The sequence below is a fragment of the Moschus berezovskii genome, chromosome 16, assembly GCF_049115385.1.
Source record: "Moschus berezovskii isolate FMDL1 chromosome 16, NW_MosBer_1.0, whole genome shotgun sequence".
NCBI lineage: Eukaryota > Metazoa > Chordata > Mammalia > Artiodactyla > Moschidae > Moschus > Moschus berezovskii.
This window is the reverse complement of record NC_142475.1, coordinates 50933818-50946771: the sequence shown is the minus strand read 5'-3', so window position 1 is coordinate 50946771 and position 12954 is coordinate 50933818. Positions and strand designations below refer to the sequence as shown.

General features: G+C 39.9%; 1 protein-coding gene across 1 annotated transcript in view; it reads left to right on the top strand.

The window, feature by feature from the left end:
* HAS2 (hyaluronan synthase 2) overlaps positions 1 to 12954 on the top strand; it is a 31720-nt gene that overhangs the window by 6141 nt on the left and 12625 nt on the right. The window contains exon 2 of the mRNA XM_055432378.2: positions 8302 to 8928. Coding sequence (XP_055288353.1) covers positions 8302 to 8928 — 627 coding nt within the window. The remainder of the gene's footprint in view (positions 1 to 8301; positions 8929 to 12954) is intronic.

The following is a 12954-nucleotide window of genomic DNA, read 5'->3' as shown; positions in this document are numbered from 1 at the left end:
TGTCCAAGGACACATGGCTCATTCATAGAACCCTCAAGTGGTTTGTTGAATAGCTAATATGAGGCAGAGGGAGCTTGGACTTGAATCCATTTCTTCCCTGTCCTGCTATCCTTTCCACTATGTCAAAATTATCCCTTGTTAACTAACTAACAACTTAAATGGACGGAGAGTCAGGCTGAGTAGGTGATTACTAGTAGGCTAGTAACCCACAGAGAGCTAACAGAACTGAGCTCTAACTTGATAGTTTCCTTTCAGGTATTGAAATGAGATCCATCTTTTAATCTCATAATTAGGTGAAGTCACTATGATTAGCTCCATTTTAAAGATGAAGAAGTGTTTCCCAGCTGGTGCTGGTGGTAAAGAACTCACCTACCAATGCAGGAGATGTAAGACGTGGATTCTATCCCTGTGTTGGGAAGATGCCCTGGACAAGCAAATGGGCACCCACTCCAGTATTCTTACCTGGAAATTCCTATGCCCAGAGGAACCTGGCAGGCTATAGTCCATAGGCTGCTAAGAGTGAGACTCAAGTGAAGTGACTTAGTGTAGATGAAGAAAGTGAAGATGACAAGTATTACATAACGTGTTCAAGGCTGCTGCAGCTGCTGCTAAGTCGCTTCAGTCGTGTCAGACTCTGTGCGACCCCATGGATGGCAGGCCACCAGGCTCCGCCGTCCCTGGGATTCTCCAGGCAAGAACACTGGAGTGGGTTGCCATTTCCTTCTCCAGTGAAGGAAAGTGAAAAGTGAAAGTGAAGTCGCTCAGTCATGTCCCACTCTGCGACCCCATGGACTGCAGCCCACCAGGCTCCTCCGCCCATGGGATTTTCCAGGCAAGAGTACTGGAATGGGGTGCCATAGCCTTCTCCGTGTTCAAGGCTACCCAACCTTTAATAGAAACCACTGAAAGATAGTTGGGAGTCTATTCCAACTCAGTGTGGCTCCAGAGGCCAGTATAAATGGGTGTGCACACTCAAACACACACAAACACATACACTCATTCACAATCATTGCAAGACACAAAGCAATGTGTAGGTTAATGGACAATAAATACTGTAAGACTACTTACAATAGAAGTTAAGTGGAAAACTACTTAGCGTTCAAATGGAAAAAATATGACCTCATTATCCCTTATACCCCAAACTTGACCCCGGAACTCATCAGCTTGCTCAGACTGCAACTTACAACTTCAGGATCATTTGCCTTTTATAACTTTTTTTATCCAAAGGTTTTCTAGAGCTGGTTGGATACCACCCCACCCCAACCATTACCTTTAAAGACCTGGGCAGGAAATTACACAACTGGTTTTAAAAGAGCGAAAAATCTGCTGGATGAAGGATACCCTGAGGACTCAGCATATTCACTGCCTCTGCAGCAAAGACTGAGTAAGGCCCTGTGCTCTGTCAGGCTACACTGACTACTTGAGTCTAAATGAATATTCACTTATTTAAAATGTATTTATTGAGTGTATACCCTGTTTTATCGGCTTCTAAGAGCTTCCCTAGTAGTTCAGACAGTAAAGAATCAGCCTGTAATTCAGCAGACCTGCGTTCAGTCCCTGGGTTGGAAAGATCCCCTGGAGAAGGGAATGGCAACCCACTCCAGTATTCTTGCCTGGAGAATTCTATGGACAGAGGAGCCTGGCAGGCTACAAGTTCATGGGGTTGCAAGGAGTCAGACACAACTGAGCAACTAACACACTCGACACAGGTGTGGTACAGTGGTTAAAGACTCTGCTTATCAATGCAGGAGCCTCGAGACTTGGGTTCCATCCCTGGGTGAGGAAAATCCCCTGGAGAAGGAAATGGCATCCCACTGCAGTATTCTTGCCTGGGAAATCCCATGGACGGGGGAGCATGGTGGGCCCATGGGATTTCAAAGAGTCAGCCACGACTTAGCAACTAAACCACAACCATCCTGTTGTATAGCACAGGCATATACAGTTGACTGAGATACACAAGTTCCTATAGTCAGGAGTGTGCTTAGTGTAACACAGAAAATTAAGCAGAGTTGGGAGCAGGGGTTAGGTGAGATGAATTGGGAGATTGGGATTGACATACGTGCACTATTGATTCTATATATAAAATAGATAACTAATGAGAATCTACAGTATAGCACAGCGAATTTCACTCAGTGCTCTGTGGTGACCTAAATGGGAAGAAGATCCCCAAAAGAGGGGATATATGTATATGCATAGCTAACTCACTTTGCTGTGCAGTAGAAGCCAATACAGCATTGTAAAACAACAATACTCCAATAAATATTAATTAAAAAAGTATAAAATCATGCAGGGTCAAAGGAGATAGTGACAGGCAGTGAAGAGATGTCAGGGAGGAGGAGTTACTTTATTTTCATTTATTTTTAATATTTCATTTTATTTTTTTTCCTTTTTAATTTTTTTTGTTGGAGTAGAATTGATTTACTGGGGGAATTACTTTAGAAGGAGCGGTAAGCTAGGACCTCTCAGAAGAGGTGTTACTTGGCCTAATGTCCACACCTTTCCCAGATGCTGACTCGACTCATTAGAATTCACTTCAGCTTCTCCCTGATCCAAAATGGAAGCCCCAATAATGAAAGCTGTGGGAACTTAGTTCTCACCACTGCACTAGGGCAATGAGAGCAGTTGTTATTCTCTCTCATCCACTGTTTGCTCTCTGGTTAGTAGAGGAAAGTCAAAGGGAATGAATGGTGCCCAGTGCTGCCCAGTGACCTACAGAGTCCCACTTGGGGTCTATGAGCAAACAGCAAGGCTTATATCTGCTCTACAGGTGGAACCTATGGCACTGTCTCCCCTTGATTTTCTAAGTAGCACTTACTCTGGCTATAGATGGATTTTTCTGGTGGCTCAGTAGTAAAGAATCTACCTGCAATGCAGGAGCCACAGGAGACTCAGATTCTATCCCTGGGATGGGAAGATCCCTTCCTTGGAGGAGGAAATGGCAATCTACCCCAGTATTCTTGCCTGGAGATTCCCATGGACAGAGGAGCCTGGTAGGCTACAGTCCATGAGGTCGCAAATAGTCAGATATGACTAAAGTGACTTAGAATGTACCCATAGCTGTATATACTGGTGTGTCTCAATCAACTGTGTATTCCTGTATCCAAAAAACAGGTTTAGCACGAAGTAGTTATTCAATAAATACATTTTAAACAAGTGAAAAATCCATTTAGACTCAAGTAATCAGTGCGGACTGGCAGAGCCTAGGGCCTTCTTCAGTCTTTGCCTTTCTTAGAGTAAACCAGGATTTTGACTGTTAGCATTAAGAACAGCACTGCTGTTGCCTAAATGGAACCACCAGCCAATTCCCTTTGGCACCACATCTTTCCAGGTTCCTTTGGTTGTAGCCATGTAGGAAAATACATGAGCCTAGAAATCTCTGGGAATTGGCTGTTGTATCTTTTCCTGAGTACATATCAATACTCATGTTTCTATTACAGCAGGAAAACAGTTTTCAAGTTCTTTTTTAATCTTTCCTTACACAATATGCTTTTTAAGCAGAAACCAAAGAACACCACCTAATTTTTCATGAAAGTTCAAATCTATTGAGCCAATATTTACTGCAATTAGCCTAACCACCTGGCATTTATGCCACCATGGGAATTGGGGCAAGTTTTTTATTTGGGGCAATTTACTTAAATATTCAGTCTTGGCTGCCTCATCATATGTATGTGTGGTTTGTAACATGACAAATACAGTATTTTATATTTGTTGTTAAAATAACAGTATTTTATATTTGTTGTTAAAATTAAGTAGGATTGTTCCCTATTCAAGAAAACAAAACTTGACTCTATGTCTGGAGCTTAGAAATGATGAATTAAAAAGTCAGTGATATCACAATGATGCTAATGATATTGATGAATAAAGTTAAATCTATCATTCAAATATTTTCTGAATACCAACTGTAAGTCCAACAATATTTTATGTCCTTGGGGGACATTAGTGAAGATAATTATATATACATATATAGGTGGCTCAGATGGTAAAGAATCCATCTGCAGTGCAGGAGACATAGGTTTGATCCTTGGGTCAGGAAGATAACCTGGAGATGGAAATGCAACCTACTCCAGTACTCTTGTCTGGAGAATTCTACGGATAGAAAAACCTGGTGGGCTACAGTCCATGGGATCACAAAAGAGACACGACTGAGTGACAGATAACTAACACACACAGATACACGTTGTATATATATACACACACATAATCTGTTGACTTAGAGTGTGCAATATGGTGCACCAAACTCTTTTAGCATTTGGTTTGGCCTAGAATTCTATGCAGCAACTTAAAAATCAATCAATAAAGTCTAATAATGGGCAAAACCAAGTTTTACATTTTTAATATTTTGGGGAGGCAGATTTCTAAGTCTATCAGCAAATGATCTAGGATGAAGCTAGCCATATTTTCCAATTTAGCAATAAACTATGTGTCAGACAAGAAGGGTTTGCTTATGAAACAGAGTGTTTGAATCGGGGATTGTCTCAGAAAGTCTCACACATATGGTGCCCATATCTCTGAAATTATAAAGAAACACATCCTGTGTGTCAGTTCCTGAGATCAATCTATTCCCTCAGTGCAGCTGGCTCTAAGTATGCCTTTTATTTAACCCTTTGGGCTGCGCCGAGATGCTGCTTGTGTCACCCTAGGCAGCAATCCAGACTTCCCAGAAATAGATTCTACTGCTGCAGTTTACTAGCAAGTTTTCCCAGGCTGCAGAAGGACATTCTGTGGACTCCTGTGATGTAAGAGGGTGTTCCCACTTCGGCAGCGGCCAGCAGATGCTATGTGAACACACTCTGTGTCTACATGTGCTGATAAAAGCAAGGAAAATGTGAATAATGGAAAAGAATGACAGGCAGTTCTTTTGCTGGCTGTGGTGATTTGAAACACAAGCAGAACACACTTCTGAGCTTCTCCCAGGCAGAGTATTTTCGTCCCCTTGAAATTTTTCACTCTTGTGAGAATGACTCATGTCTTGGAAAAGACAAGTTCCTAGTCTGGTGCTCCCAGCACCTTCAGCATTGGTTAATGTACACTTTGGGAGTTTTCAGCATCCGGCCAGTGGTTTCAATTAACAAGGGATGCTGTGCTCTGAAAACTCAGCATTTCACCATTGTCCAGCAGCTTGCACTTTCCATGTGTCATGATTACCTTTATCAGGCTCACATGTTACATACTATGGTGTCCTATATAAGTGCTAAAAGTGGAATGCACATTGGGTCTTTTATTTCTAGCTTCCATGTTAGCTGATACTTTAAACTGCATTGTATTTCTGAACACTTTGATTTTGTTCCTGATTGTTGTCCTGTGAAGGGTCCTTGACAAGTATCATCACCATTTTATCAAAGGAAACTGATGTCTACAAGCTCAAACCCTGGTCTCCAGCCTGCTTTGCATGGCTTGAATTGTAATCAGCTAGAGACACTAAAGCCAATATTCGTAACAGGCACACAAACACAAACTCAGAAATTATTTCTTGTTAACATGAGTCCAAGGCAGGTATTCCTGATTGATGGCATTAGTCCTGATTGATGGCATTAGTGACTGATTTCCTTCCATGTGGCAGCTCAAGGACCAAGCTCCTTCTATCTTTGGGCTTTGCAATCTCCAAGGACATGTTAATATGTACATCAAGATTGTGGAGGGAAAAAGAGATATTGCAGCCTGCCCACTCTATCCCTTAAAAGCCCTACTGGAAATGGCACATTTCAGAATTCTAAAGACTGGAATGCCATGGCCACATCAAGCAGTCTGCTCAGGAGTGGAAATACAGTTGGTGAGCAGTCACATTAAGTTACCCTAAGGCATAATGCACTCAGGACCACCTCAATGATGACCACAGGGCCTAGAATATAAATGGTGTCACTTAGAATTGAGTAATGTGATAGCCACACAACTAGTAACAACCAAGATGTTTACAGATTTTACATCAACACACTCAATTTTAAGTCTTAATGTGGAGTAGGAAAATATAAATAATATATCCAGGAAGAGATTTTGCAGAGATAATTACTTAACCCAAGGTACTTTTGAAATAAATTTACTTAACTTTTCAAAAACTAGCTGAACTAAAGGGAAAGGTTAAATATTAATTATATGCAAATATGACAAAACCTCTGAAGTTGGTGTAAATGATTGAAGGTCATACAAATTTTGTCCCTTGTTAGAGTTCATTATTGGAAGGGGAGGAAAAAAGAAAGACTTCAGGGGAAAGTTTATGATACTGTGATTAATTCTAATAAATATAGACTTGGTCCTTGGCATGAGGCTCTTAAGATGCTTGGCATTTCCTACAGATTTAGAGATGTCTTTTGTTAGGTTCATGGGGTGACTTTTAGAATAACTTCCATTTTCTTGCCCAGATAAGTGGGGAGGGGAGACAAACTAGAGATGGAGTTTAATTGCCAATGATCAATGATATAATTAATCATTCTATGTAATGAATTCTCCATAAAAACCCCAAAGAAGAGGGTTCAGCAAGCTTATGGATTAATGGACATGTGCATCTCTTCCATCTGCCTATTCCTAAATTACATCTTTTTTATATTAAACCAGTAATTGATGTGTAAACAGGTTTTCTGATTCTGTGAGTCCTTCTAGCAAATTAATTGAACTCAGGAGGGGAGTTCATGATCCTATGAGTTTTAACCAGTTTATCATAATTACCGGTAACAACTTGGGCTTGCAATTAACATCTGAGTGTGGGTCTGTGAGGGGCCAGTCTCGTAGGATGGAACCTGTGGAATCTGATACTGCACGCATATGATGCCAACATTGATTTAATTGTTGGACACCCAGAGGTGTCCAGAGAATTGTTTGTGGCATGTATAGGAATAGGATCCAGGAAACAAGACTAAGCACCTTGTCTGTGGTCATAATTGGAGATGCTTTGAGGAGTACCAAATATATGATCCTCTTGTACTCACATTCAAAATATTTCAGGAGATTTATAAACTGGGGAGGAGTACAAAACTGGATATTATTAAGAACTGAAATGTGTTTTTAAAGTCTAAGTTGTTCAAGTTCTTCAGACAACAGAAAATTTACCTGTTGAATTAAGCATGATGCTTTCTTCTTTAATTATATAATTTACTTCTGCAAACATTTATTGTGTCCTTGCTGTGTTCCAGTAAAGTTCCTGATTACCAGGTTCTAACTGGCTGGTGTGGATGATGGATGAAGGAGACAGTCGTATAAACAAAGGACTATAATTTGGAATTTCAGGAGCTTTGATAAATGTCTATGTAGGATATCCATGCATAAGGTAGTTTTAATGGCAACAGAGACTTGGGAAATAATCCAGTCTAAATGCCTTTATTTTACAGATTTAAATTTTTAAAAATTTTATTCTTTATATTTATTTATTTGACTGTGCTGGGTCTTAGTTGTAGAGTGTGGAATCTTCGATCTTAGTTGCAGCATCTAGTTCCCCCACTGGGGATCAAACCCTGCCCCCTTGCATTGGGAGCACAGAGTCTCAGCCAGTGGACCAGCAGGGAAATCCCTACCAAATTTTCAAGACTGAAGCCTAGAGAGGAAAAGTGACTGGCTCAAAGTCACGCAAATTGATGGAAGAGCTAGAACGGTAGAATCCATGTATTTTTGTGTTCAACCTCAGCTAGCTGCATGGGAAAGATACAAGTTGAGGGATTTCCATCAGAGCTGAGATAAAATGATACATAAGAAATTGAGCAAGGCCTATGAATTTTGAATTTTCACTGGTCAGTATTATGAGTGAAGGAATATGATGGTGCAAGAGTGCCTTGCTCACTAAAAAAAATTAGGTGTTATGCTTAGCTATGACCACACACACAGACTATATCCTTAGATAAATGATCTAATGTACTAAAAATGATGCATCCATATATTTGTTTCATACATTATAGTTTTCAATGGTACAATACACTACCATTTCATATGATGTTTGAAAGAATCCTCTGAGGTGTGCCAAAAGGACATTCCTTTTTTTTCTTAAACACTTCTTTTTCCAGATCATTTATTTTGCCGTATCGAGTTTTAGTTATGGCATGTGGGATCAGTTCCCTGACCAGGGATCGAAGCTGGGTGCCTTGCATTGGGAATGCAGAGCCTTAGCCACTGGACCACGAGGGAAGTCCCCAAAAGGACGTTCTTATCTTTCTTTTGCCAATGAGATGCCAAACTGAGATGCAGAAAGTCACTGAACTAGTTAAGTGAGAAACTCAGGATTAGAACACTTGGAACCAGTTTGCTCCCTGTGGTACCCTGTATGTAAAGAAGTGTGGGACAAGAGTGGTTAACCAAGTGTATCATGTGGTTATTTTGCAGATGCATTGTGAGAGATTTCTATGTATCCTGAGAATAATTGGAACCACACTTTTTGGAGTCTCTCTCCTCCTTGGAATCACAGCTGCTTATATTGTTGGCTACCAATTTATCCAAACAGATAATTACTATTTCTCTTTTGGACTGTATGGTGCCTTTTTAGCATCACACCTCATCATCCAAAGCCTGTTTGCCTTTTTGGAACACCGAAAAATGAAAAAATCTCTAGAAACCCCAATTAAGTTGAACAAAACTGTTGCTCTTTGCATTGCTGCATATCAAGAAGATCCAGACTATTTGCGGAAATGTTTGCAATCTGTGAAAAGGCTAACCTACCCCGGAATCAAAGTTGTCATGGTCATAGATGGAAACTCGGAAGATGACCTTTACATGATGGACATCTTCAGTGAAGTCATGGGCAGGGACAAGTCAGCCACTTATATCTGGAAGAACAACTACCATGTGAAGGGTCCTGGTGAGACGGATGAGTCACACAAAGAAAGCTCACAGCATGTCACCCAGTTGGTCTTGTCCAACAAGAGTATTTGCATCATGCAAAAATGGGGTGGAAAAAGAGAAGTCATGTACACGGCCTTCAGAGCACTGGGGCGAAGTGTGGATTATGTACAGGTAGGTCTCCACATCTGCCAGGACAAACGTACATTTAAATAAAGCATCTTTGGTATCTCTCCAGTCACGCTATAGCCCATCCTTGTCCCTTCTGGACACAGTACTCCTTTCAGTTCATCTGAAAACAGCATGACTGTTTGAAAGCACATTCTGAAAGAGAGAAAAAAAAAAAATCTTGTAAAACGGTTAAAACTATCTATGAAAATGCTTACTTCGTGCAATATGATTGGTTGGAAGTGAAGATTATTTTGAACAGGAGACCCTCTTCCCCTCTCTTACCTTCTCTTCCCCCTTGGTTCTGCCAGATCAATTCCAACATCATTTTCCACACTCTTAAACTCTCCAGCGATGTAAGAAAATAATGTGTGCCCCAGCACAAGGAGCTGGAGAAAATCTGCAGGACCAAAGGAAGGCTATAAAATATTTTTCACAGAAGCTAGGCAAAATGGGGGCAATGAAATTTTTAATTGGAAAGTATAGAAATTCAAAAGTAAGACACCAAGAAAAAGAAAAGGGGAAAAGGAAAACAAAAACAAGACGGAAAAAAAACAAACCCAACCTTCTCAGAACAAAATCTAAGTCATGTTTATTTCACTCCCCAAACAGCATTACCTCACTCCTTGCAACTTGACCTTTGAAAGCGTTTGTAATGGTGTTTGCTTGCATGAAAATTAAGCAGACTGTGTCTCTTCATTAATTTCCTGACTGCTAGCTCTAGGGTTTTTTCTCTTTTAGTTCTCACTGAAGGTTGCTTCTTTAGAACATTAGTAGAGCTCCTACGAGTTTTCTAGTTGTAATTTTCTGCAGATATTTAAGTTAGACTGTTCATGATGATACTGAGAAAGGAGAAATTATCTGACTTCAGATAGGTAATCAACCCTCTTCCTCTTCTCTTAAACACGAAACCCTTGTTTTTTGGAGATCCAACATATATTTTAGGGCAATTTATCAACAAGGAGTAATGCCCACTGGGTCTCTGAGTAATGGGTCGGGAATGAGCACTGGACTCAATTCAATCAACTGAGATTCTAGTACCAGTTATTAGTAGCTGGTTGACCTTGAGCAGGACCACCTCCCAAATCTCGGTTACCTGGTTCAGTTCAGTTCAGTCGCTCAGTCCTGTCCGACTCTTTGTGACCCCATGAATCACAGCACGCCAGGCCTCCCTGTCCATCACCAACTCCCGGAGTTCACTCAAACTCATGTCCATTGAGCTGGTGATGCCATCCAGCCATCTCATTCTCTGTCGTCCCCGTCTCCTCCCGCGCCCAATCCCTCCCAGCATCAGAGTCTTTTCCAGTGAGTCAACTCATCCCATGAGGTGGCCAAAGTATTGGAGTTTCAGTTTTAGCATCAGTCCTTCCAATGAACACCCAGGATTGATCTCCTTTAGAATGGACTGGTTACCAATCTTTCAAGGGATTTCAGATAATTATTTCAAATTATGAATCCACAGGGGCTTAGCCAAGGTGATAATGGCTGTTCATTAAAAGCATTTGCTGTTAATCATATAAAAAATAATACTCTATTAACTAAAGCAAATGCTTTAGTAATATTATATAGTCCTTATGCAAATTATAGTAATTTCAATTGCTAATTAACATGTCAGTTGTTAATTTCACTAATAGTTGAATAATTTGAAAATTTCTTCAGTTTATACCATCTGTGTAAATCTTCTAGGGAGTTGATTTCAACCCCCAAATGTCTCCTATTTTCTAAAACTTTTGCAAATAAGGCTGATTAAGTTAACTCGAGACATTTTACATACATGACCAGATGAGAGGATAAGATAAAATTTTTACAGTAAAGGATGGCTAGGGACCTTACAGAAGATTTGAAGAATGAAGCTCTGGCCCTAAAATGAGAAAACATCTGTTTTGATGTTTTGCCTTTAATTCTAGTTAAAACAATTTACGTTTGTCCTTTCTAATCAACACGTCATTATGTAGTTTTTCTTCTTTTTTTAACCTGCTTCTCCCAAAGCCCCTTCTCCCATCATTTTGTTTGGAATTTTGTTTGTATCCTTGGCAACTTGACTTGGGCCTGTCCAGGAAAAAATAAAATGTTATAATAGACTTTTTTCTGGTGCCCTAATCAGGCTTGAGAACTTTCCTTCTTTCAGCATGATGTGTCCAGATAGACTGACCCTAGCAACAGCTGTTAACTGGACCCTGAATCCTCCTGAGCCTTATGGTCCATTCAGAGCACTCAAAGAAGGGTAAAAAATCTTCTGGTATTCTGAAACCAGTAAACTATCATCAGATCCTTTGCTATTTTATCATCAGATCCTTTGCTTTTAAACTCTTCATCAGATCCCTTGCTATTTTAACCATCTGTGCCCTATAAAAACAAATTGTGTGAAATTCACTCTAATATAATGTTCTCATCTTTTCTTCTGACTGACCCACGGTCCAAGAATTGCAGAGCAGAAGACCAAGGGGGAGGGAGTCGAGGTTTTTGGCTCCTGAGCATTCCAAGTACTTGGATATGGAGTTCAAGTTGGTTAGGGATGGAAGGAAGCAACGTTCAGGTGCTAATACACAAGAGAGAATGGGGACTAGGGGAAGAAATTGACCATCTGCTCATACTTGCTAACCTGGCTGGAGAACACTGCTTAAGTGTGTAGAGAGATGGCCAAAATGATTGGCTTCCAGTTGCAGCTGGATCCTCAGCACTCATCAGCACTCTTTTCACTTGATCTTGAATAAATGTCTTGCCTATTCCTCTCGTGTCTGTTGTTTCATATCTTCGTCACTCTCTCAGGGCCTTACCCAGACTCCTCCCTGCTTAACTACAAACAGATGATTTTGCCTCCTACAAAAGAGAATAGCAAAAGCATGGGCTCTGAAGGCTGTCAAGACCTGACTGTCTTCTGCTTACAATTTCAAGGGTCCCCAGCCTCACCCCCTATCTCAAGGTTAACCTTTCTACTTGCACTTCTGAGCTTTCTGGGTTGGCTCCCTCTGGTATCTTTCAGAGCAAGGCTTTATTAGTTATCACCTCTTTATATCTATCCCCTCTATCTCTAGCCTTCTACAGTAATTACTTTTTCAATCTTGTAGCCACTCAAATAATTAGTGCCAACATGGAATATTTAGGGAAGCTTTAGTCTAAGACAAGCCCAGCATGGTAGGAAATTCATCTGTGATGCTAGTGGCTGCTTCCAGAGATGAGAATATAGAAAAGCAGCAGAAGAAAAATAACAGAAAATAATGTATAGGGAATGAGAAGAAAGGAGGATAAGGAAGATTTTCTTAATTTTCAATCAATGTATTTTCTGGAAAAAACTTTCAAAGATATAGAAAAGTGCAAAGAGCAAAACTAAAATCATCTGCAACAGAGATGGGAGAGAGAAATTAGGAATTTGGGATGAACAGATAACATACTACTATATATAAAAGAGATAATAAAGACCTACTGTATAGCATAGGGAACTATATTCAACATGTTATAATAATCTATAATGGAAAATAACCTGGGAAGAATATATAGGTGTATATTTATAACTGAATCACTTTGTGGTATACCTGAAACATTGTAAATACGCTATACTTAAATGAAAAAGAAAAATCATCTGAAGCAAATACCTGACCCATGTGTAGATTATCAAATTTAATATTTATCAGCATATGCTTTTCTATTTTTCCTTATTTTAAAAACAGTTTTGAGGTTATATCACACTTGTCTTTTGTATTTACTGAGAAATATCAGAAGACTTTTAAAGTATCTTGACAGCTAGATTTGATAATCTCTCTTCACTGAACATGGATATTACCGCATAAGTGTCTACCAGTCTATGTGATGTCTCTATTGCAAATTTACCAGGTTAAAAATATACAATAAGTATGAGCATTTTCCCAAAGGGAAGATTATAGGAAGCAATTTTATTATTAATTTAATCTGGCAGTACCCTTGCTATCCAACATCCTTTCGAGAAGGAGAAAAGGAAGATTAAATCATTCCTGATAGTAGAGTTGACCCTAATTGTTCATGAATTCGGTGTTTGCAAATTAGCCTAATGAGTAA